Consider the following 26,870-nt stretch of genomic DNA (forward strand, 5'->3'; position numbering starts at 1 on the left):
TGAGAGATTTAATGCTATTCATTTTCAAAATAAATAATTTCCAATTGCGTTTATATATTGTAAACTTTAAATATAGGACAGAAATTGTGTTTAGTCTAGCAGCAGTACATTTCTGTGGAGTGGGGCACCTGCATTAGCACTATGCCTTCACTGTGTATATTATAAGTAAATGAACACTCCTAACACTCAATCTTAGGGCTAGCTGACTCTGCAGTTGCCCGTGTGAAAAAGGGCAGATTAAAAAATGAAAAATAACAAAACGCTTGGTTCATTTTGAGTAAAATGTTGGGTAAACAATATGTTACACAGTTTTACCATTATAATAATCGAAATCGAATTAATCGTCTACACACTAATAGACATAGAAATAAGGTGGTATTTATACTTAATGATATGTGTATGGGCCAAAGATTGTGTTTTACTGAGAATTATAAATATGCACAAATATTACACATTTAAATGTTAATTTATTTGAATGGTTTTCATTTCCATTGTTTGTTCCTTGAACCATGGATGGGTGATATCACTTATTTTCTTTTCAATCCAACACCAAGTAGTACCAAAAATGCCAATATTTACTGGATAATATTACCAGATAATACATTTTTTTTTGTTCCATGTTCACTTAGCTTATTGTTTTAGTCATAAAAGTCAAACTCTCAAATGTTTTTAGATCAATATTATGTGATTTAATTCAGTGTATCATTCCGTTCATGGATGAAGAAAATGAGGTAAATTAAATTTAAAATGTTTTCTCAACATAAAACCTCATTATGTTAAAGTATGCATTAGACTAATAAACTGTTTGTTGTTGCACAAGTGAGAATGAGAGAAAAACAGATTAGTTAGACTAGGGATAGGGTCATTGGCCATCTAGTATGTTTATGCAGAGAATTTAATAATAACCTCTGGTGAAATATCATTAGTTCATAACTAAATGTTGGAGCAGAAACAGTAAAAATTCATAGCCTGTGTGTATGTGTCTTGGAAACACAGCTGCTCCATCTAATAGCTTCCCAAATCTACTATTTTATTATATCAGGCCTACAGTTTAGGTTGGAATTAACCGTTTTTTCCATTTAGTCCTAACTGGTTTAGATATGTAATCTTGAGGTTGGTCCATTTCTGAGAACTGTGACTAATAGTGGATAGTAATCTGGATAGTAACTGCCAAGCAGCTGTTTGTACTTAGCTCAAATGGTCCGTACCTTAAATAAATTGTCAATGTAATTAACTGTTTCTGAAGCACATTAATTAAAAAAACACAGAGAGTAAAAACACTGATAATACATATTTATATACATACACATTTATACAAAGTCAGAATGCTCATACCCGTGTCTTTTCATCTTTTATCATCTCTTTTGTTGTTGTTTTTTTTTCAAGGAGAACTATCTTTTTTTTTAATACACAAAGACAATAGGCCACAAATGCAACATAAAAAAATTACTGCAAGAGAGAGACCGAATGACATTGCCGTTTAGGAGAGAACATAAAACCAGCAATGTGCTCTCCTAAATCAGACCTCTAGATGTGGCAGGATGATTTCTGGAGCCTACTTTACTGTAATAGTTGCTAAAGTGGACCTCTGTGCTTCTTCTGCCTATACAGAGAAATAGTAACACTTAAACTGAAAGCCCACAGCCACCTCACGAGAGTTGTATGACTGTCATGAACACTACAAAAACACATCATACATTATATGTCTATTGATTTTAGCAGCTGTTACGTCGGATTTAAGTGACATGTACAGTACCTGATTTTGCACCACTGACAGAATGTCGTACGTGGTGAGATGCTGTTTCTTGTTCAACACTTGTATAATGCTTATGTCCTAAAGTTCTTCGGTTTTCAAAAGAAGCGTACAACCAGTAAAGAAAGTGCAAGAAAGTAGCTACCTAAACGGCAACGAGTTAACGCAAGTCTCACAAGTCTAATGGCAGATGCAGCTGTCAAATTTGCATAATACTTTATATACGTTTGGCATTCAGGTTACTTTTTAAATGTTTACATAGCACCACCCATCACGTTGCAGGGCATTCTAAGTCTGTAATCAACCATGACGATGTAACACAGTAATCAGAAGTAGAAAATGAAAAAAAAAACGCATTCACAACACAGCTAACACTGCTGAATTTGACAACTGCACCTGCATTTAAGCCCCAGCGAGGATGTTTTGGAATTTTTTTAAACTTCTTTTTATGGGGATTTGCTGTCAGGTGCTCATTCCAAACATAAAACTTAATCATTAATTATCCGGTATATACAGGAAGATTGATTGATTATACACAAATTGGAGGCCAACAGACCAAAAACTCCTGATTGGGGCTTTTAAGACAAGGAGATGACTATTTTAGGCTTGTTGTGCTCTGTAGATCAGAAGATAAAGGCTGAGAGGAGAGGAGAGGGCAAAGAGGATTCCTGGAGAGAGGAGGGTTAGATCACAGCTGGCGGTTCCTGGAATTAAAGGTCCATTTACTGCTGTTCTTAAAGGAGACCAGGTCACAGTCCCAGCTTCGGTCTGACTCTCATCAACCCAGGCTCCAACTGAACAAGAGCAAAAAATAAACAGCAGAGTCCATGTTAATCCCAAATTTCAGAAAATATGAAACATATGATAAACACCACTATCTTTATCCATCACTGGTTTATTCTCAACACTTCAATATGGTTGCTGAAACAGAATGTTTACTCATATTGCATGTATGTTTAATGCTGTTTTTTTGTCTTGTTTGTTCACCAGAGCCAGCAAATGAAACTTGGATAAATCTGACACATTTACATCATAAATATTGATGTGTTAACGTGTATTGTCCCTGTTAAATAAACAAACAAACAAACAAATAAATGAACATTTTCATGATCAATTTAAAAAGTATTTCGTAAGAGTAATTATGAAGGAAAATTAGCAATACAATATAATATTAAATTATCAGTGTTATAGTTTTAATGTAATATACAAAACTCCTGAGGCAGAATGGCATTAATAAGCAGGGCTGCCAGGTTTCAGCCACATTTCCAGCCTAGCTACCTCTCAAAATCCACAGAGAAGACCTGAAACTAGTCCAATAAATTCAGGCATGGGAAAAGGGATTTTTTTTTCTTCTTTTTCTCAGCCTTTGTGTGGGAAACAAGGTTAGTGTGTACATGCATTACTCATGCACGGCACAATCCTCCTTTTCTGGTCCCAATACAATTTGCCTTTGTTTGTGGCCGTGGAGTATTTTTAACCTAGTACAAGCTTGCAACCCTGATTTTAACTGTCCTGTCCACTGCTCCTCTTCCACTCAAAACATTCATAGAAAGCAGGCATGGGGCAGTGTGATTCTTTCCCCAATGGGCCTCTAGCATTTGTTACAACTCCCATTTTTGTCCACTAGGTGTAATAATCACTCTATGGAGTAAAATCGGCCTTAAGCACGCTGCCCTGCGATTGCGCAACATCCAGAAAGGCGAGCAATCAATGGACCATCAGACATATCTGTCAAATACCAACATTTTTTTTTAAATTGTCGGTTAAAAGAGGTCATTTGTATTTTAACTGAATTTAAACTGTATGTATCTGTGAATCAGTATGTATTTGTGAATGTATGTATTTGTGACTTTATGAAGATTAACATTTGTTAAATGGCTAATATAAATGGTGGGGCTCTGCCACACCTGCAGTGGACGAGCCTCCACTGATGCATTTCACAAGACTTTCTTCTTAACAGCTGAAACGATGCATCAAGTTTAATCTCATTTACAAACATCTTCTGCAGGAAGATTACCAGTAAGTGTTGGTGTGCAGGCCCTGTCTGAGGGTGGGGAGATTTGGTCAGGGTTGAATTGTACACAAACAGGGATGGGATATGGGGTGGCTCCTCTCTGGCTGTACGGAGTCAGGTGGCTAATGTGGAGCTCCTGTGCACTGCAGCTCTCCGCCCAGCTTTAATCTACACACACAAGAAACTATTAATCACACACACAAGACAATCATGGAGAGCAGATGGCCTCTATCATAGCTAAACATTCAAATCTGTTATGGTTCTCATGCACTGAGAGCATTCTTTACTGCCATCAGAGAACACATAGTGTCAGATCCAGAGAGTGCTCACTAAAGGTAACTCAAGATACTCATTAAAGACAGGACATGTTGACATGCATTTCAACACAGAAACGCATGCTTCTGGAGTGAGCAAACAAGACACGAAACCTCTGAGACCAAGCTGAGGTAACAAGGAACTAATTTCTGCCTAAATGGCATGTACCTTGCTTAGACACTTCAAGTACACTTTAATTAATAAAGTTATTTTAAAGCATTAAAGTTGTTTTAAAGCATTTTTTATAGCATTTGGGAGCTTGATGTTAATACTATAGAGCTAAGTTCTATTATTCTATCAACACGGTTCCCTTCTGACTAGCCATGATACATTGTCATACTTTTTAGTATTTCAGTATTTTCAAGACTCTTTTTAATTAAATGTTTCATTTTGTAGATTGCATTAAAACATCTTATTTATTATTAATTAACCTTAATAAACCTTATACCACAATGCTGTTGAATACACCATTCTGATTTATCAGAAGATGTTGATTAACTTTTCTATAAGAGCAGTTCTGACAGTAGTCTCAGCTATAATTTAAATCACAGGTTTATATTAAAGCACTCATTCTAATATATAGAATTGTTGATATGGTGAAGTTTTCTGAAAGGAGAAATTTATTTAACATTTAAGGAAAGAGACTCTAGTGTCAGCACTATGTAACTAAGGGTCAGTAAGTTTTCCACCATGGGAGAGTCTTCAGGACAGGATAGTGCTTTCCAGATTCTCAGTTAGATGACAAGCTGCATTTTTGGTCTTATTAATTTCAAAATAGAGAAACAAGTAGAAATTGACACCAAGTTAAGACATTCTTCTTACTAATTTGTATACTACAAATACCCTTAAAATATACTTCAGACAGGAAGGAAGCTATTGAAGAAAAACTATTCCAGATATTTGAACTTGCTGTGACCTTGACCCTGTTTGGATCAATTCATTCTAATCAGTTCATCTGCTGGTTACAGTGATAATTCTATATAAATCCTACAAACATTCAACCACTCCTTCTTGAGCTCATGCTCTTTCTCAAGGAGAATCTCAGACATATGCATGGATGGACAGAAACAAAGACAACTCAAAAACAACCCAAAAAAGAGAGGCTGGTGAGGGAACGATTGTTTATAGCTGTTATAACAAAAGTAATAATAGAAGCTAGCTTGTCGTGCGGACGTTCAATAACATTAAACTTAACTCTAAATGGAAAAAATGACACAATGTCATTCATTAATGAATAACCCTTTGTAATCTTTGGCAAATTGCTGTGGTATAAGAGGAATAAAACACTTCTGGACATACCGTTATACAAAAAAAAACAAAAAACAGAATGCACCATTGTATTGTATTCCTTATACAGTATATTACACATGGTTTACTAATGTTAGCTAATAATAAATCAGCTGTCTAATGTTATTTAAGGAAACTTTACTGCAAAGCATACACCTTGGCGTACTGTATCCTTGGATATTTGACATTTAATACAAACTAATGGCAAGGATAATGTTTCAGTACTTCCATGAGTGTTAACTGCCATATTCTTTATTATGAGAAAGCTTTCCCTGCATGCCATACAGAAATCATGAGTGATGCCAGAATCCTGTAAGAAGCAGCTTTTTCACTATGACCGGGTTGCCACCATGTTTTTAGCGCCGTCATTTTAAAAGGTTACATCAGCACTAATATAAACTGTGCCCTTAATTAACGGGGGTGAGACAAATTTGTTTGGATGTGGAGTGGAGGAAATGGAGAAAGACAGCAAGCGAATGTTCCATGCGGATCCAAAACAGCACAAAAATGACACACAAGTCCAAACAACATAAAGGGCAATGAGATATACAGGCCATATTTTAGCAGCACAAAGAGGGAGCAAAATATTTACTTAAAAAAAACACAATAGCCTTCGAGATGTAAACAGAAATTTTTGTTATGTCTTATTCTCCAGTAACAGACTGGTACAGACGATGGACTGAAATGTTATGGAGGTTAATACATGTGTGTTTCCTGATGCTTTTGCATGGCTATGATAGGAACAGCGTGGCATGGGGGAAGAAAAGGGCTGCTGAGGTTGGCTTTTTATACAAACATCAAACAAGTGCTCACCCTTCTAAAACAAAAATGGCTGCCAGAGCGACTATGCCCAAATGCCCTCCTCATCATCCTATTGGTTAAGATGGCAGGGGTTCAGCCAAGTGCAGCATGGGAAAGAAGATCCGGTTAGTGTGTGAACAGTTTCAGGTAGAAGTGACTGCCAAATAAAGACCTAGGTTCAGTCTGGTATGTTTAGCAGTTTTAGATAATTCACATTATTTTGCATTATAAAACCGATCCTGGATCTGTACTTAGCGACAACTTCTACCGATGTGAATCAGAGAAACACCTGTAGGCTTGAGAAGTCATGATTTATCGAGAGATGAGTCTGCATCAGAGTTGGGATCAGTTCCATTTTATTTAATGTAGTAAAAGGACTGAAAGGGAAACTGACACCCGTAAGAAGAGTGTCCATTTCCAATTCAAATACCAAAAAATATACTGCGAAAAACAGCAGTTGAATGGAAATGATCTCAGCTCTGATCAGGGGTCTGCTACCTTAAAATGGCTTGCTATGAATGGGTAATCTTTATGAACATTTTATATTCAACCATATTAAAATTCTGAGATATTAAATAATAAAGGAAAACCAAGATGATGGCAATGGCAGAGTATGATAAATTTGAGGAACTGTATCTGGGCAGTGGATTGTGACCTGATCGGGGGATTTCGGAGCTTTGTGGTTGGTCTGGTCAGGTGGTGTTTTCAGATGGCCATCGTCATAGTTATCCGCCATGAGCTTCATCCGATTCTGTGTCTAGGAGAAAAGAGGAGGCACAGGGGTGAGGGATAAACAAGGAGGAGAAAGGAGGAAAAGAGACAGAGAGGAGGAGGGTGGATGAAAGGGAAAAAAAGAGGAGATATGGAAAACATCGACTAGGATAACATGTTATTGCAAATGGGTTTAAATCTCAAGATTCCACATGATATAATATGATTTAGATTCTTAAGGTAACGATTCAATTTTTGACCATACCACTGAAGCTGCTATGATACGATATAATATGGCGCTCGATATGTGACCAACTTTGTAGAGGTCGGTCTACAGTTAATTCACCAATGATGATGACATTGAGAAGTACTATTTTAAAAGTATCACAGTTATGGGTAAATCACCTTGCTAGCATATTTACACATCAGTTTAAAAATATGTATTTTTTTTTACACCCCAGTTGTTTGTTCTTTTTTGATAATAATAGATTTAGTTCAAGTTCAAGTACTATAATCAGTTATAATTGATAATAATGGATTTATAATAAATGATTACAATCTTTGCCTTTTTAATCAGTGCATTAATCCAAATCTTCTAATCGTTACGCCCCTATTATTGCATGGCTCAGATGACGGCATGAAGAGAACGATCTTCACACACCAAGAAGTTTATTAAAAACACCTGAAGCCCAGCTGTATTATCTCTTCTAGCATTAAGCATTAAACAAAATGGTTTCTAGTGGCAACCAAACAAACAACTTGACCTTAAAAGCTACGACTCATCTCCTACACACACACACACGCACTGTCTCAGCCAGAGCCCTATGACACAGTCCGTACCTGCTGTTTGAGCTGCTGCACCAGACGGTCCTTCTCCCTTCGTAGCTGCGCCACTTCCTCATGCGTCTTTTTCTTTTTGGACGAGGACAGCTCCAGCAGGGCAATGTTAGCATCCTTCTCACTGATAGCAGCCAACAGAGCCTCCTGTCTACAGGACACAGTTACTGTCACTTTAAAAGGGCACAAGTCAAATGACACTTCAGTTAAATCACTCTAGAGCACGATTTCCCCTTACAACTCCCTCATTAGGAGCTGCAGTACCCAAACTGCAGTGTATTTGTCAGAGGTTTACACTGCAAGTGACCTATTTTCCCCAAATTCATGCATATATAAAATTAATAGCAAGTTTATGCTCCATTTTCTGAACATAAGATGTCAGATAGTTTCCCATGAGTACAGAAGTATGACTCATTTTCTGCCTCCGTTATCTCTGCACAAACATTCGAAGAAAGCAACTCCCACAAGCCACTAATATGAAACTCATGCCTTTTTAAAGTTAAATTTATCACCTACTTTGACACATTGATGGCAATGCATGACTCAACACCTCAGCTAAATAATGCAAAAAGCCTCTTAGTTTCCAGATCATATCAGCCTTCCCACTCTTTTTTTAAAAACTCATTTTCCAGGACTTTTTTCTGCAAGACTTACAGCTGTTGCTCAATAAAGGTCACCTTAGAATGACTCACTTTTATTATCCATCAACATCAACATCAATACAATCGCTAACAACCTCTTACTGACTGAAACACACACACACACACACAAAATTTCACACATCATTTCTCAACTAATTATTATTACTTGAGCATGGGTTATAGAAGAGATGTTAGAGATCAGTGATACATATACACATATACAGTCAGATCCATAAGTATTTGGATAGTGACACAATTTTTGTACTTTTGCCTCTGTACACCACCTCAATGGATTTGAAATGAAGCTATCAGTCAAATGTCCAATTACTTTTGAGCCTGTGAAAATGGAGGGACTCCATTTGCTGAAATTCTACACTTCAATCACATCTTGACTGCTTCATTTCAAATCCATTGTGGTGGTGTACAGAAGCAAAATTGTGTCAATGTCCAAATACTTATGGCCCTGACTGTACATACATGCTATCTAGATAAAATAAAGATTGGTTTAAATCTGCTGATGAGGAGTTTTTTTGGCTGTCACTGTGGGTTTAGAGGCAGAAAATAACACCACAGTATGAAGCCACAGTTAAAGTGGGACGTCACATTGCGTACCAGTGAATGTCCCAAAAACTGACAAGTTTTTATTTTTAGTTACACTGCAACATTGTGATACTGGTAATGAAATATTTTCAATTCAGCCTGTCATAAATCGCTTCTACTTCCTCACTAACAAGACAAATGTTTCACTGGCATTCTGTAATCCATGTCTGTTTTTCTCACTTTCTGTTAAAATGTTAAAGTTGCGCTCTGTATTTTTAAAGCTGCAGTGTGTTTTTTGTTTAAAAAAAAGTACATTTGTGGTATATGAAGTACTGTTATTGGATCTGTATTGAAAACTGTTCTCGCAATTCTCCCTGGAAACCTACAATATTTAGAGTTAGAACTGTCATTTAACCTGGTTTTCAGACTTACTGTACATGTAATAATACTGTATGTTATCATCACAGACTCACAGCACAACCTAAGGCACAACCATGGAGGTGAGGGTGCATTACACATGTGCACCCTGTTTGGAATACCACAGAAGTCACCAAATGCCTAAAGGTTACATAATGCAGTTTTAAAGTACCCCCAAACCACCACAGAATACACCAAAGAACCAAGTAGAGTTGTATAAAAACAGTATTTCAAACAAGCCCATAAAACATCCCAAATCTGATCAGAATTGCAGCCTCTCCACTACAAAAGAAATGTGGCCTCAATGGAATCCTACTTGTAACATAAAATTGAAATAATACTTGTTGATATTTTACTGGTTATATGTCAGTTGAGGAGTAAATACCCTAAAATATGCTATCTCAGTGATTTAATAGTGTAGTTATACTTTTCCAGGATATACTTTTCCATGTCAATATACAGGAAACCCTGTATATTGACATGTAACGGAATATCCAAAACCTTGCTAGTGAAACAAGTTTGTAATGATTTGGATACGCAGACAGAAATAAAGAGCCATGTTTTTAGGTCTTAAACTTGTTTGCATGAGAGATAAATTCATTATGTAATGTACCGTGAATCTGGCTCCAGCTTGACTGGCTGTTTGGTAAACTTCTCAGTTTACGATTCGGTTCACTTACGATACACAAGTTTGACAAGCGTGATATGTGTGATAGTGTATGTGTGTTTCAAAGCCCACTTTGATAGTTATTGCTGTTTTTGCTGTTATATAGAACAGCCTGTCTCTCTTTGCAATGACTCCACCAAATACTATGAAACCCCCTGTTTTAAGATGCCTTAGGGTGCTTCCACACTTGGAGGTTTTCTACAGAAAAAGCGCTGGTCAGAGTGCTTATTGTGCTGAAAAAAAAACAGCGGGTCATTTGAAACGCCCACTGTAACCCTAACAACGCTTACCAATCCTAGCTAGTAATGGCCAACTTACTATCATAGTTTGCTATCTAGGCTAGATACAGTCAGGTCCAGAAGTATTTGGACAGTGACAGAATTTTTGTGATTTTGCCTTTATAAACCACCACAAATCAACTGTTGATTTGGCCACACCTAAGGTTTTTGCTATCTCTCTTATAAATTTATGTTGTTTTTTTCAGCCTAATGATGGCCTCCTTCACTTGCATTGAGATCTCCTTGGACTTCATATTGGTAGCTCCAGTCGAACAACTGCCAAATACCAACTCAATACCTGATATCAACTCCAGACCTTTTATCTGCTTCATTTGTCTTGAACTAACAAGGGAATGGACCGCTTCTGGTCAATTAACCTCTTGTCAGTCAATTGTCCAAATACCTTTGAGCCCCTGAAAATGGAAGTACTTTGCTTAAAATGGCTGTAATTTGTAAATGGTAAATGCCATATTTTTGTGGAGCCTCTTGAAATAAAGCTGAAAGTCTACACTTCAATCACATCATGATTGTTTTATTTCAAATACACTGTGGTGGTGTATAAAGGCAAAATCACAAAAACTCTGTCACTGTCCAAATACGTCCGGATCTGACTGTATATTACTATCAGTAATAAAGATGAAATAAAGCTTAACTCTGCTGATGAGGAGCTTGTTTACTTTCGCTGTTGCTTTGGAGGCAGAAAATCTTTATTTAAACTGCTTTTGTGACTTGAAGATATGTAGGCACAGTTGGGATGGGACGTCACTGCGCATACTAGTGAATGTCCCAAAAGAAGCCAAGCTGTTAATTAAGTTACATTGCAATGTCAGAATATTGGCATTGAAATATTTTTGATTCAAAATGTTCCCTCACTAATTTTTAACAGCACTTTTGTGTTTTTTTTTTTTTTCACTTAGCCTTCAACTTATGACATGCTTGTTCTCACTTTACTGAAAAGTTTGAAAGCTTTGGAAGCGCCACTGTTACTAAAAAATGCCAGCAACAGCATTTTAAAAAATGGAAATCCATTTTTTAGAAGGAATGTGTCTACTTCTCATAGGATTACATGTGCTGGAGGTTCAGAAAAAAGTGCCAAGTGTGGAAGCACCCTAAAGGACTAAAAAATGTTGCAAAGTCCTCAAAAAGGATGCCTTACATCAGCAATATGTCTTACTCTGGAGTGGATACAGTAGCTATGTGGCTTACTTCATCTCCAGAACTTCCTCCAGATGTCTCCTCCTCTCAGCCCTCAGCGTAGTCAGATGAGCCTCCTTCTCAGCCAGAGACTGTTGGGTGGATGACATCTTGGCTTTCATTGACTCAAGCTCCTGCTTCACCTTCTCCATTGCCCCGAGCAGTTCCTCCATCTGTTTAACAGACAGACAGACAAAAGAGCAGATAGACAGCTCACTGTGGTGTGATTGTCATCTATATATCACGAACTAACCACTGATTCCAGGTTAATTCAAGATAAAGCCTTATTCTATGTCAGAGAAACAAATCTTCAACCTTTTAATTGGATATTGATTTGCAAGATCAAATGTTACAGGATTCTACAGTACTCTTAGGGAAACACTTTAAATCCTTAAAAGAAAAATAAAATAAATACAGTCAGATTAGATGAACTATTAAAGGCCCACAGAGACAAGCTTATTTTCAAAATATTACACTGATTTTTCTAAATAAATGATGTAATACTAGCACTGTCACTGCAGTGTTCTATGTAATTTAATATAATACTCTTAGAAATGTAAGCAAGTATACTAAACTCTGATCCCTGGCTGTATCGTAATCATACTGGGCATCTTTCATAGTGTTACACCTCTATTTAAAGGAGCAGTTTCTAAGTTCTAGAGACCTCTAATGTATGTGTATGGGAATTGTAATTGAAATGAAAACACTAACAAGATTGCTCCAACTGACCCCATCCCCTGTATTAAAACTACAAATGCCTCATGAGATGCCTTTTAGAGAAATGAGGGTGGAGCTCATTTCTGGCCTGGAAAATTTTAAACAGAAGAGTGAAATAAAGAAACTAGCCAGATCTTTTCTTCCCTCCTTCCTTCCTTCCTTCCTTCCTTCATTAATTTATTAATTTATTTTTCTTCTGTTTTTCCTCGTAGGGGGTTGCAGTGGGAACAAGCTAAGAATGTCAGCCCAGACTTCTTTAATCCCAGGCACAGATTCCAGATCCCCCTGAGAGAGCCTCAGATGTTCCCAAGCCAACTGGGAGCCCAGGAGGCCCAAAGGTGCCCAAACCACTTTAACTGCCTCCTCTCTATTTGGAGGAGCAGCAACTCTACTCTTAGGCTCTCCTGCATTGTCGAGCTACTCACACCATCATGCAACCCTGCAGAAGAACCTCATTTCCGCTGCCTATAGCTGTAACCTTATCCTTTTGGTCACTCCCCACAACTCATGCCCATAGTTTTTATTTGAAATTCTGATTTTTTGATGGCAAACTCTAATTTTAAAAGTATGTGTGGGATTTTTACATAACGGCGCTCCTATTTTTCATACCTGTTTCTCCTGGTGAGTCCGTGCCGCCTCCTCCTGTGCCAACACCATCTCTCTCTCTGCCGTCATCTGTACGCTCTCCCTCAGCGCCTCCTCCAGCTCCTCGATGCGCTCTGCCTTCTGTCGCAAAGACTCCTGGTATGGAAGAAGTACAGTTCACAAAAGCACAAAACCTATGATTAAATTCAATATGGGTCTCTTATTGCCTTCACCATGTTTGGGACCAAGCTGTTTTGGATTCAGTCAGTGAAATAGATGGCTGTGTTTTCTTCTTCTCACCTGCTGTGGGCCATCATTGGCGCTGCGGCCTTTGCCAGCTGGCTCCCTGTGTTTCCCAGGCGGCTTCTTGCCCTGCTCCTTCATCTGCCTGGAAGAGGATGGAGCAGAGTGAGCGTGAGAAACAGTCACGGCTTCCAGTACGACTCTGTTATAAAATTTTGATCATCGCTATAAGGGATGAATGAGTATCACTTTGAATGCTCTCTGCCATATAAAAAAGTTTTGGGGAAAAATACAGCTCAATATACTGTGTTCAATATATTACTTAATTTGATGCCTTGGGCCAGAGCATGATATCATTTTTGTTTGTTAAATATGTAACACTATCTCGAAAACTTATCAGTCAAATAATTAGTTCCTATGGCTTGAGGATTAAAGGTCCAAAAATATGCAGACATATTCAGTTCCATTTGAGGACTTTCAGTACCTGGTTCTGAGCATGAATATTAGCTGTTAAGATGCACATGTACTGTATGTACTAACCTGGAAGCCACACTACGTGCAGAATTCCAGGTGACAAAGTGAAAAGAAGGGAGACAAGAGCAGAAGTTCAAACGCTACTCAGCAAGAGCAGAAACTTAAAAATGGTTTTAAATTGAACTCAAGAGAGAGGAAGGTGATCCAGTAAAAAAGAGCAACATCAATAAATGAAATAGACAGAAAATGTTTTTGACAATAATGAATGCTTTCCGACTGCAGTTGACACAAACAAAGACATGAAGATGTTTTCACAGCGACAACTGGTCTGACACTGACAAATGATCACTTTTAACATGAATGTCATCATGAGCTGACTGACCTCTCGAGCTCATTGATTTTTCTGTCTTTGTCATTCTTCTCATTCTCCATCTGGCGTAGGATCTCCAGCAGTCGGTCAACTTCAGCCTGGGCCTTCCCAGACTCCTCTCTGTGCCTGGCCACATCAGCTTCCAGTGAGGCAATTCGCTTGGAGAGCTCCGAGTTGGCCTGTGCCTCAACAGCTGCATTCTGCGCCTAATAGATTAGCCAGATGTTAACAGCATGATTACCATGCATGACTTAACATTCAACAGTATCTATGCTATTATCCTCTTCAAATTCCACCATAACTAATAATATCACAATGGCAATTAGTAATAACACTCATTCCCCCTTCGCCAACACAACCTTTCTCTGACCCTCTCTTACCCTCTTTAGCTGGTTCTCCAATTTAGAGCACTCTTCCCTCCTCTGCTCAAGGGCAATCTCCAGAGTTTTCAGTTTGGAGTCTTTTTTTAGCCCAGATGAGGCTAAGGATGATGCATGCTCTTTAAGGTCCAGCAAAGAATTCTGCACAGACAATAATGAAATAGAATGACATATATTAAGCTAGGCTGAACTGGCTGAAAATTGCTAGTAGTTGTGTAATTTAGATCATTTGGACTCGAATCTGTCTGTCTGAGTGCCTAGCTCTTATAATGTGCATTAGCCAGTACCTTTAGCATAAATTGTCCATATTTATGAAGATAATTACACATTATCTCATCATGGCTATTTTTTTTTTTACACAAACCCTCAGATGGCGCATCGTGGGATTTTTCATCTCAGCATGTTTTATATGCTGTGACTGGAGACACTAAATTTAATGCATATTTATCCCCTTTAAAAATTCCAACATATTTTCAGTCTTCAGTCCAAGGATTTTCAGTCTTCACTGACAGAATATTTTAGTTTATATCTTTAGTTCAGGGTTAACTCTCTATTGCATGCTTTATGGAATATATGCTTGCATTAATGTGTCCATTTGGGGGATGGTTCTGTCACAAATTCCACATCTCAGTGCACACTGAGGTTCCCAGTGCGACCCACACTGTTTTCCATCATGTGCTTTGTTTACAAACATGTGCTCATGTTCTCATTATAGTTCTGTCTCCAACCAGTTCCTGCCATTTGTTTGTTGTCCTACTGTGTTCATCTGTTCTGTGTTAAATCCTTAATCTATTTCTACCCTGTTGCCTCTGAGTATCTTTGCAAAATCTTAGTTGGCTGATCCGTATTTTCCTAGTTTAAGTTCCCTGTTCCATGTCTAGTATTTCTTGGTTTGACTGTTGCTTGTCTGCTACATTTTGATTAAGGATTTACCAGTGATAAGTCTTTCTGCCTGTGTCTTGACCCCTGCACAGTATTCTGACCGATTTTTGATTTTGCTGTAATAAAGTTCACAGTGATTTGACACACTTGCATCCAGCATCCCCCTTCTGCATGTTACAGAATGAAAATGAAATGGCAATGAAAAAAAAATCAATCATTTCAAACATCATTTTTAGAATGATTATGCATTCACAGGTTAAAATGCAAGCTGGGTTTGATAAACAACCAAAAATCTCCAGTTAACAGCTGCCCTGTGATCAGAAATGTCACTGAAATTATTCATGGATTATGTACGTGGAAAAATATGATCCACAACAAGACAGAGTACTAAGTAGACAAACTGGACCCTATAATCATTAATACTCACCTCTCGGTCTGAAAGGTCCCCCTGCAGCAAGCTCACTTTCTCCTTAAGCTCTTTCAGCTCTCTCTTACTGCTGTCCAGCTCCTCGGCTCTCTCTCTCTCCTCCCGGTCTCGCTGCTCCTTCAGCCGCTCGATAATTCTTTCCTGTAACAAGTGATAAATGGATTAATATTTGGAGTGACACTTAGAGTGACATGCTTAGCATGAAAAGCTATGTTGCAAAAAAATCTTTTATTAACATTTATTTAAATACTCTATGTATGGACTATATATGGTTATTTGGCTGCGATTCTTACCTTCTCGGCCAGTGAGTCCTCCAGGGTGCTGAGAACTGTATCTGTGTTGGATGTATCAGTCTGCAGAGACTTCACTCTTTCTCTCAAGCTGCTCATCTGCTTCTCTTTATCCCTCAGCTGCTCCTGCAGGTTCTCAATCTGGAAAATCAGCATACATAAATTTATATTCACATACAATAGAATGAAAACAGCTTAGAAATTGCAAAGACAATATTAAGATATACATTCCAACCTTTTTCTGTAGCACATTGATTTTTCGCTCTTTGACTTCCAGCATGTCTTTAAGGTCATGGATCTCGCCGTTGAGTGTGCTCTTCTCCTCAGACATGTCTTGGATCTGCTTGCTCTTTTTGTTCAGCAGTGTTTCCTTCTCCTCAAGACGCAACCTCAGTGCATCCACCTGAGAGATTATGGAGTTAATCGGTCCAAAATAAAACTTAAGGATAAATTGATGGGTTGATAAACCACTGGTTGATTTCCTACCTCTGTCTGTAAGATGGCAGCTCGCTGCTCTTTGGCAGTCAGGGACTCTTTGAGCACCTCGATGTGCTGTTTGCTATCAGAGAACTGATTGGTAAGCGTCTCGAGTTTGGTCTGCAGGCCAAGGAGCTGGGTGTCCTTCCTAGAGAGGTCCTGCTTCACCTGGTCCATCTGATTCATAGAAGACAGTCCAGACTACAAATATCACTTCAATACTGTACATAAACATTGTGTTGCAAAGATATTCTGTAGCAGTTAGATTTATAATAATAAACTCTTGGATTAAATTCTTTTCATCAATGCACAAAATGTTATAATCAGGCTTTCAAAGCCTACTGGTTTATGATGGATGTTGGATGAAAATGTTATTATGTTTAAGGCAAGATACTACAGGAATGCAGGTTTTTAAATTAATATTATGACAATTAATCTTTGCCAGTTAATTACTGCTATACTTACAAGTATTTGAAGTTTTATAAAAGAAATGTTGTTAGAAATCATGTAATATTTAAAATGTTCTCTAAAATGGTCTCTCTCCTACTCCCACTGGAGGCAGACCTTAGGCAGGTTATGGGGATATTCACCCGGGCCAGGCTGAGGGCCTCACAGTCAGAGTTTTTCCCAGTGGACAAGAAGGTTGCCTTTAGAAGGTTTCAAGTCTCAGGGAGGGAAACTCTGATTGTTGTTTGTGCGTATGCGTAAGAGAAGGTACCTCCCTGACTCCATAGTGCTACTGGGGCACTTCAAAGCTCATGTTAGAAATGATGGAGATACTTGGAGGAATGTGGTTTATAAGGCTCATAAAGGAAATTGACATACATGGATAAATATGCTAGCATACGAGCTAAGCCTTGTTGAAAGTTGACAAAAATCAGAAAAACTACTTACATGACCAAAATGGCCATTTCTACCTATTCTGTCTCACCTTAAAAAGAAGCAAATGGTCATACTAGAAAAATTAATGTAGGTGGTACATAATCAGGGTGCAAAAGGAATTCATTTATAATTCCGTCTTGGACTTGTCCTACCTTGTTCTTCATAAACTTGGTGTGGTTGCGGTAGACCTCCATCTGCTTGACCTCCTCTTGTCGCTCCTCGCAAGTCAGCATGTTACTGGAGCGTAGCATCATGACCTGGTCCTCCAACTCCCTCAGCCCACGCTCCAGAGAGCTGATCTGTGAGTCCTTTACACACACAGCATACACATAAAAGCCTCACAAAACCACACATCTGACATCTGGAGCATGAATACAATGTTTTGTACTGTGTACACTGCCATGTAAAAGGTTTATATTTGCTAAATTGTAAAAAAAAAAAAATGAAACAAAAAATTTTGGACTTGAAAAACATAGAAACAATTCTGGGTGTTTTTGTCACGTTCTCACCCACACTGCTTCATCTCTCATTTTGGAGTGCAGTTTAGGCATTGCTTATGAACAAAACAGAATCCTTTAATAACCATTTGATTCCATTAGTTTTCATGAAACTAGTCTAATCTAAAACAATGATCCATCATCAGCCCTGTAAAGTCCCAGTTTATTACTCAGTAATTCATGCTAAAGCATGTTATTCAGTAACTACAGAGAAACTAATAGGAAAGGTATGCAGTTATGAGATTGAGGAATGTAAGGCTGGAGTGTAAGTCAACTCCTGGGAGTTGAAGGGGTTAAGTAATATTGCCCAAAGTTGACATATGCTCTACCTTCATCTCAATGACGGTTTGCAGAGCTTTGGTTTTTGTAGACTCCGGCGTCCCTTCAAGGCGCCGATGCAGCTCCTGGAATAAGAGGCACATGCCTGGCACTTTGTTCACACTATAGCCAGAAATAGAGCTTTCAGATGTGTCATCAAACCTTCAGGGGAAACTGCGTCTGTGCTACGAATTTGGCTCAACACTCTATCACTCTGCTAGAGTCTTATGATCAGAACAGTACCGTAAAGACAAATAACATTCCCTGCAGAGTCCCTGTTTCACGAATGCATTTTAACCCTATTTTATAAAAGGATGACAATGGTTTTGTGAAAAGGGTTTACACTTTGTTCTCATTTGCATTGTTCTCATTTTCTTTTTCAATTTTCTATTTTTCACCATTTTTCATCCAAAGATTTTACATTTCACATTGCATGAGCATAGGAACATGCTGATAGGAATTTATGTGTTGCTCACTTCCCGCAAAGCCACCATCTCTTTGTCACGCTGCTCCAGCAGGTTCTCCAAGTGATGTGCATGCATCTCGGCGTCGGCTAGGCGGCACGTGAGCTCATGGTCCTCCTCGCTGGACTTGCTTGATGGCCCTTTGTTGTGCAGCATCTCCAGCAGCTTCTTGACAGAGTCGTCACGTGCGACCAGCGTCTGCCGCTGTGTCTCCAGCCGCAGCTCCATCTCCTGAATGGTGCGGCGGAGCAGGACAAGCTCACGAGCCTGCCTTTCTTGCTCCTCGCCTGGCTCAAGTGCAAGCGGCTCCCCTGGTGGCTGGAGCAGCTGGTTCAGGTCACGTTGGATGCGCAACTCAGCCTGCAGCGCCTGCACTGTGGTCTGCAGGTGCTGCCATGGATGAGACAGAAGGACAAAGACGGTAAATAATAAGTTTGTACTGTTCTCATTTCCCACTGGACAGATTAGTATTAGCAGCTAGTTAAGGCATTTCAGCACTTCAGTAAAGGCATGTACTGAGACAGAACAAACTTATAATAAAAGTCTAAGAGCAGTTATTACTTTCTGCCAATAAAAAAATATGCCAATATATACCATAAGTTCAAAACAAGAATAGTTACGCTGCAACAATAAAGGTCTTAAGATGAGACAGATATGAGAAAAAGTCTTACTCGAGCTGTACAAATGTAGAAATGTAGAATTCCTGTTACTTATGCCTTCTCTAAAAATTTATGATATTAATACATAAAGGGACCTACTCAACTATATTCATGGCCCTATCTCTAAAAGGACACATTATTTATATTTTTATAGAATTTATAGAGATTTATTTACAAATGAAAGGAAATATCACTGAAAAAAATATATGGCATCCCAACAACTGCCCTTAGACTTCCTTTATTCGACATTTTCAAGTAAACAAAATTAATATTCTTTTTCTCAGTACAGGAAAATCACACATATGCTACAGTGGATGAGAATTGGGATGAAAAACCTTGGAGTATCCTTTTAACGTTAGCCAATCTGGGTTAAACATCAGCTAAAAGGTAATTCTAAGAGAGCAATGCTTGAGCTTGCCATAAGTCACAGCTGCATATCTTTTACTTTTTTTAAAAAAAAGGTTGAATAAGCTGAAAACCAGAGGGCTTTGTAATGCTCCAAACAGTAGACGTTTAAAGTGCATATTCTCAGTCTCTTGAGATGGCTGCATACAAAATTGAACAATGGTTTATCTGGCATAGACTAAATCCTCCAGATGTACGTGGCATATATACTATGATATTGTATTCTGTGTCTGTTGCATCACATTTGATATCTGAATAAAGAAAATAAAGAAATAAAGCTTGAACAAAGAATAAAGGAATAGCTGACATATTTGGTGTGGAAGCCAGGCAAGCGTAAGTGTCGTTGGCAGATGCAGGGTGTGTGTGGTGTGGTGTAGTGAGGCAGAGATGAGGGCGGATGGAGCCCCCATGTGGGCCATCTGGAAACCATGGCTTATTTACCATACATAACAGCGAACAGTACATTTTATGCCAAGGATACTGAGAACATGAAATCTTTAGGAAAAATAATATAAAGAGAAATAATATACCCTGCCCCACCCAACTGTGTGATTAGTTATACCTGAAATACATATAGGCCATGTGTAATGTAACACATGGTCACAAAAGGTGTCACCACCATGACTTGCTAACATTTGACTTCTGTGCTTTATCTTTAACCAAACATTCTCCATTCAGATTAGAGCATTATCAAGAGCAGCAACAGAAAAGCAGTTATTGCACAATTACTTAATCACACACCACACACACTCAATTGCTTGATATTGGATGGTAAGGTCTAATTAAGCTCAAATAAGCATGTTGCTAAATAGCACATAGTACTAATCAGAGTACACGTATAATGTCTCTGAAAATATCAGTGTAATTTTAACTGGAACCAAGCAGCATGAGCAGCATGACAATGCCTATCCCACCAAATTACACAGCCATCGTTAGCTTCTTGCACTACGCCCCTTCGTGTGTGGATGTGACAAGACAGCCATGTTGCTGTGAATCACAGTTTGAGACTAATCACTAAAATGAGAGGGCTCAGCACATGGCAGCAGAGAGCAGAGAGCGCAGCATTACTGAGACTCGAACGGAGCACTGAAAATCTGCAAACGGCCATCTTCAATTAGCAGCTCAAAGATCTATCGCTCAGCGGGACAGTAGGACATTAGATTAGCACAACGTGGTGTGGGAAGCAGGAGTATATGGGCATGTCGGGACCAGACCAGACCCTTATGCTCATTACACAAGGGAGGAAAGATTTTTGGAAGCTTGTGGAACAAAGCCTGATCCTGGGGCCAATTTTTTTCTGTTGTCAGTATCAATTCAAACAATGAATCTGAGGTTTCAAAACAATAAAGACAGTCATCTAAACAGTCGTCTGGAAAAACTGGCATGAAATACTGCTTACATCTCTAATAACAATGCTCTTATAAAATTAAGTATCAGTGTATGAATTATAAACATGCCACATGGAGATATTGAGGAAAGTGTGAACAGTAAAACAGCTTCATCAAAATGTTTTTCTGTAAATTTGATAAATATGTCATTTGAGAACCATTTAGGATATAATGAAACATTTGAGACGTTAGACATCTTTCTTTGCCTGGCTTTATTTTGCAGCCTGCAGTATATAGTAAGGAAATTAACAAATATTTATTCATTTCATTGTAGTAATCATTGCATTTTTCAGTGTTTACCATGTTCTAAAGAATTAGCTTACTGCATAGATAGATTTTTAGTACTTTCTACGGTCTCAAACATCCATATGACTGATTAATACACAGGACGTGACACACATTAATGTGATTGGATTGTGGAGAACAATTTAACTTCAAATTGTTGATACAAATCTTTAACAGTATTTATCTAATGCTTGGACTGAAGTGTGTAAATATATTTTTCATTTAACAATTTCTTCTGTATTATCATGTACAGTGACATATAAATATATATATGCTTGTATAAGCTTTTATGCATGTATAGTTCTAATGTAAAATCTAATGTGTTGGCTGGAATATTTAGCAAGATCTCTGTTCCAGGTTCATAACTTTGCTAATGGCATGGAATCATGTCAAAGAGTTAGGGTAAATTTTGAACATAAGTTAATAATACATCTGCTGTTTCTTTAGTTCTGTAAACAGCAGATGTATTATTACAGCACATAGTGTTTGCTGCTCTGAGATCATAAAATTGCTGAAACTTGCCAAAATCGTTCAATTATTTATTGCTGTTTAGCATTGTAGGACTTTTAACCTAAATTGTTTATAGTATACTATAATGCAATCTAAAATCCTATATGAAAACAGTCCAATGGTTATTGGAAGCAGTGTCTCAAGAAATGCAAAAAAAAAAAAAAAACACTCACTAAAGACCTTTTAAAGTGTAACATTTCATATCATCAACATTAGAGTTATCACTAACGTTAACTGGCTGACTTGTTGCTAAGCTACTCACTTTTGTCTGCTGTTGTCGCAATTTCAGTCCAAAACATTGCATGAATGTTTGAAGCTCACAATAGTAGAACAGTAACAATAGGCACTCAGGCCTGTAATTGCAAAAGTGCAGTTAAATAGCTTTTTATGAGCTTTACATGTTCTGACAAAGCAAACAAATGGCACAATTTCATGGAAGCGTCCATGCTTTTTTTTCACTTTGCACATTGAACATTTTGAGGTGGGAAATGACAGTATGACAACTTGCAAATGACCACTTACAAGACACCACGAACGCAGCATTAGCCCTTGTTTCAGCTCTACCTAAAGAGAGCGATTCAGCAGCGTTTTAGTCCTTTAGTCAGTCATCACATCTCTTCATCTGTACACTCTGCTCAAACAGATCAGGTTCCAAAGATTCAACTAATACTAATTAGTTTGCATTAGCTACGATTCATGCTAATACCACCATCAACACACCATCAATAGAGCCAAGCTGAGTATCTGTGCAATTGCATTGCATTGTAGAACTTTGAGTCCAATATTTGCTGTCTCCACTGCTTCTGCATTGGATTTCTCATTATTATGACCTTGAACATCACTGGAAAACGGTGCGTGAGAAAAGAGGCTTTTTTTTTTTTTTTTTTTTTTAGGCGCTAACAGTGAAACCTGACTGCTATCCCTTATGTTTGAGATTCTTACATTTTTTCTCCTATTAAACTAAACTCCATTGTAACTGAAGAAATAATGGAAATACAGAATCAACTAACAAATCACTAAACACATCAGAAATATTTCAATATTTAATATCTTTCAGGGTGGAGTTTTCCTTTAATATGTAGGGTTTCAGCTTAATATCTGACTGATGAATAGAGGTGGCAAATGCTGTATATATTATTAGACTCTGTTACAGGTATTACAGTGGAAGTCTGTGATCAGCCAGTTATAACTACATTATCACTAGAGCATTATGTTAGTTTTAATAATGTCTACAGTAACAAAATAATATCAGCTCTGTTCTAAAATGTGTGACAGGGATGACAACTTATAATTCATTTTCTCATTGTACATCTGCTTACCACAATTTTCTAGGCATCAAACTTTCATTTCTTCTAAGTGACCCTCCATACATCCTTACATGCCCATGCTAGAACTACAGACAGTGACGAATTAAAGGAAAAACCAGTGGCTCTGTTATGCTGTGGGAAAGATTTTGCTGCCATGGTTTGGTTCCACTTGTCCCCTTAGGGTTACTCTGCAAATATACAGAACTTTCTTCTGACAGATCACCCTTATTTTATATTGAAACATTTCTATCCTGATGGGAATGGTCTATTCCCGGATGACTCCGCCCCCATCCATGGGACATGAGGGCTCACTGATTGGTTTGGTGGGGACAAAAATTATGTAAATCATATGCTATCTCATTCACAGTCATCAGATTTCAACCCAAATGAACAGCAATGAGAGATTTTTAATTGACATGTTAGACAGCACTTTTGGAAGAACATTGACATTTGTCAAATTTTCTATAGTATAGGATATTCTATATATGATGGCTTATGTAGACATTACGGTAATATGGTTTTGAGTCACAATTACATGGCATAATTACTGTCTTGATATATCGTAATGCAAAGGAGAAACATTTAACACACTGTCAAGAATTATGTTACAGGTATGCAAGAAAATGTAGACAAATGCAAAGACACAGGAGAATCTACAAATTTGATAGAGATTCGTTTATGGACATCAATCTTAATTGCACCTGTTATCATTAGAGTAGCAAAATTGGTCTCAGACCAGTGTGCCCACACACACACACACACACACACACACAAAGACATACTCCTCACCTGAGTCTCATCCTGAATGGCACGGTATTGCTCCTTCCACACTGCTATCTTGGAAGCCTCATCTTTGCGCAGCGCCCTCTCCTTCTTCAGCTCAGGGCTCCAGAAGGTCTTGATGGAGCTCATGGATGAGCTGAGTTTGCTCTCTTTCACCTCCACCTCCTTCCTCAGGAGCTCATTCTCCCTGAGCACCTCCTTCAGCTGCGCCTGCAGTTCCATGATGGTGTTGTCCCTGGCCTGGCGCAATGAATGTGGCACAGTGGATGCTGAATGGAGCTCTCCTCCAAAGCTTATGGAGTCTGTGGACACAGTAGGCACCATGGCCATGTCAGGAGTGCTCCCGGTGACTGTTCCACGCACGCCATATGGGATGCTGCCCCCGAAGCGTCCGGTTGCCACGCCACTTTTCGGGATGTCGGAGGAGGTGGCGAGTGCAACCTCATTGTCGCTCATGTACATGGGACCGGATGTGGCATAGGCAGCGTTGAGGGACTGGATGTTCTCCATGGAAAGAGTTTTGCCCCCAGGGCCACCAGGCCCACCGCCGCTGCCCCCCATGCTGTTGGTGCGGCGGTGTCCCATTCGGGGTGAGCGTGGCAGCCGGGGAGAGCGGCCTGAGTTGCCCTGGCTGTTCCGGCTCCCACTGTGATTGCCATCCATTTTGCTCACAGAGCGAGAACTGCCGTACATTCTGACAGACTACAATCAGTAAACCAGCTGAAGAAAGGACAAATATGTACCACACCCAAGCTGTTAACAAACAGTCATTCTTCTTGCATGTAAGGACGTACTCTTGCTTTCCCCTTTGCACGAGGACAGCAGCTTTCTTTGCTCCGTCTGGGAGAGGATGGTCTGTCAGTGGCTAACGTGGAACACCTACTGTGCCCTGCAGAAAAATAAAAGGTACAGCCTGTATATGAAAAAATGCCATGCCAAAGGATCATTGCCATGTGGGTCACTGGGATGAAACAGCCCACACCTTTGTTCCAGCTGACTGCAGACAGATGGGCATTTAAACCCTTTTTCTATTACAATTAATATTAAGGCCTAAGCTATGGCATTACTGTTTAAACGCAGACACTTGCCAGCAACATCATCAAGTGCGCTCCATATTACAGTTACTCAACACTGCATAAATAACATTGAATCATGACATTTTTTTGCACAATTTTAGGTCACACTTGTCGAAATGCATCTAGACTACAAACCACCAGGTGACGGCTATGCAATGAAGAAAAGGTGGGGTTGCACCGTATTCATGCTCCAAGTATTCACATTTAAAGCGTTTAACAAACAGAAATTGTACAATGTCGCGTTCAGACACGCACCGTTCTCTGCTGTCCGTTTAAACAGCCATGCATATGAGCAATACGTCAATTTCTTCTAGTCGGATTCCATCATGGTTCATATATAGCCTAAATCTAGGCGTGAGCTCTAAAACTCGGATGTGACCGAAGACGCGCGAGATGCGCAATTACGAGCGCGCGCTCTAACCTGCACAATTCTTATTTCTTTAAAGGTTTCAGGTATTTTATTGTGCAGATTGTCCCAGCTCCCAGCACTATCACCTTGGTGCAATTATTCAGCTGCAAGCATCCTCCCCTTGCCCTTCTCCAGCCGTCCACCATTGTACCGGTTTGATTGTCTATAGCAGGTTATCCACTCCTCTTAAAAAAAAAAAAAAATCCTATCAGGATTTACGAGGATAATATTTAAGAAAAATAAAATTTTTACTAAAAACGGTGTCGATCGACAAATATTTCGTTAGATGCACACTAAATAATCATGCACATCCATTTCATTCATCACAGTGTATCTCAAGACAGACAATCAATTTCTTGCAAATTCAAATTACCATCTGTTGTTTTAATCCATGTGTTCAAATGAAGTGTTGCAGCCTCCAGTGTCCAAACAGCGCCCTAAAGAAAGAAGCCTATTTCTCTATATTGCTTGATGGTTTTTTTATTTTTTAAATTTTTTTTATTTGCAGACATTAGCAGCATCCTTTCCCATCAGGGCTGGAAGGAGTTCGATGACGTAACGCCTACGCCGCGCGCTCGCGACGTGCGCCTGCCTAATCTGAGTGGGCGGGGCTAATGTCATCTATTATGAATCCCACGCAGGGGGACCACGGAGTGAGGAGCCGCCATTTTGTAGTATCTATTCAAACTGATGTGTGGACTGAGACACTGTTGCTATAAAGTACCCAACTAAACATATACACTCACCGTCCACTTTATTAGGAACACCTCTACAACTGTGTAAAGTCAAGAGACTGGGGTGTGCGTGTGATATTTCCACGAGATCAGCAGTTTATGAAATACTCAAACGAGCATGGTACCAACATCCATGCCACGATCAAAGTCACAGAGATCACACTTTTTCTTCATTCTGATGTTTGATGAGAACATTAACTGAGCTCTTGACCTGTAGCTACATGAATTTTTGCATTGTACGGCTACTACATGATTGGCTGATTAGATAACTTAACTGATTAGATGTGCAGATGTACAGGTGTTCCTAATAAAGTGGACAGTGTGTGTATATCAGTGGTCCTTATGATGCAGTTATGTAGTTTAAATATTTTTATAAGGCACACACAGATTCATTCATATTACCGTGTAAAAAAAATATACACCAAGTCAAAAAGTCAAGAAGTTACCACCGCAGTGACAAGGAACGGTATACTTTCGTACTTTTTTCTCAGGGACTGCAGCTATATGAATGGGTTAAAGTGAGCTGGAATGAGTCAGAATGATCTGGACCAGTGTTGTGGCACCCTCAGTAACTTAAAGAGAGAATAAAAATCTGAGTTTGTACTTGTGGCATGATGGACAGCAGGAACCAAACTGACAGTCTCTGTGTCACAGAAGCAGTAAAGACTGATCCTGCAGAAGTGCCCCTCACCCCACTCCTCTGAGGTGTGGACATTTCAGAGTTCCATCACATTTACTTTTATGGCATTTGGCAGACACCCTTAGCCAGAGCAAATTACATTTATCTAATTTTTGTTGAGGGTTAAGGGCCTTGCTCAAGGGTCCAGCAGTGGCAGCTTGGTGGTGCTGGGAA

General features: G+C 38.9%; 1 protein-coding gene across 8 annotated transcripts; it reads right to left on the reverse strand.

Moving 5' to 3' along the window:
* Positions 1-1,272: 1,272 nt before the first annotated feature.
* Positions 1,273-25,858, reverse strand: erc1a (ELKS/RAB6-interacting/CAST family member 1a). 8 transcript variants are annotated; one of them, XM_026918338.3, is made up of 19 exons: positions 25,657-25,858; positions 23,805-24,687; positions 18,474-18,851; positions 18,009-18,083; positions 17,335-17,490; positions 16,310-16,477; positions 16,059-16,226; positions 15,827-15,964; positions 15,534-15,674; positions 14,225-14,365; positions 13,857-14,050; positions 13,541-13,552; positions 13,058-13,145; positions 12,782-12,913; positions 11,468-11,628; positions 7,722-7,869; positions 6,826-6,921; positions 3,771-3,935; positions 1,273-2,547 (listed from the first exon to the last, which is right to left on the reverse strand). In XM_026918338.3, exons 2-18 carry the CDS (start codon positions 24,489-24,491, stop codon positions 3,882-3,884), a joined length of 2,937 nt encoding a protein of 978 aa, XP_026774139.1. In that variant the 5' UTR covers positions 24,492-24,687; positions 25,657-25,858; the 3' UTR covers positions 1,273-2,547; positions 3,771-3,881. The 8 variants fall into 8 exon arrangements, with proteins under 8 accessions (XP_026774139.1, XP_026774136.1, XP_026774137.1 ...); XM_026918335.3 differs by having other exon boundaries at positions 6,826-6,927; positions 25,657-25,857; XM_026918336.3 differs by lacking the exon at positions 25,657-25,858 and adding an exon at positions 25,130-25,617 and having other exon boundaries at positions 6,826-6,927.
* Positions 25,859-26,870: the final 1,012 nt, after the last annotated feature.

The sequence above is a fragment of the Pangasianodon hypophthalmus genome, chromosome 7, assembly GCF_027358585.1.
Source record: "Pangasianodon hypophthalmus isolate fPanHyp1 chromosome 7, fPanHyp1.pri, whole genome shotgun sequence".
NCBI lineage: Eukaryota > Metazoa > Chordata > Actinopteri > Siluriformes > Pangasiidae > Pangasianodon > Pangasianodon hypophthalmus.

Bases quoted from the DNA above. Each gene is read 5' to 3' on its own strand.
- erc1a (XM_026918335.3), bottom strand. From the start codon at position 24,491: ATGTACGGCAGTTCTCGCTCTGTGAGCAAAATGGATGGCAATCACAGT. The intron at 18,852-23,804 runs GTGAGGAGTATG...CATCCATGGCAG, and splicing joins CCATTCAGGATGAGACTCAG to CACCTGCAGACCACAGTGCA. The intron at 18,084-18,473 runs GTGAGCAACACA...CTCTTATTCCAG, and splicing joins AGATGGTGGCTTTGCGGGAA to GAGCTGCATCGGCGCCTTGA.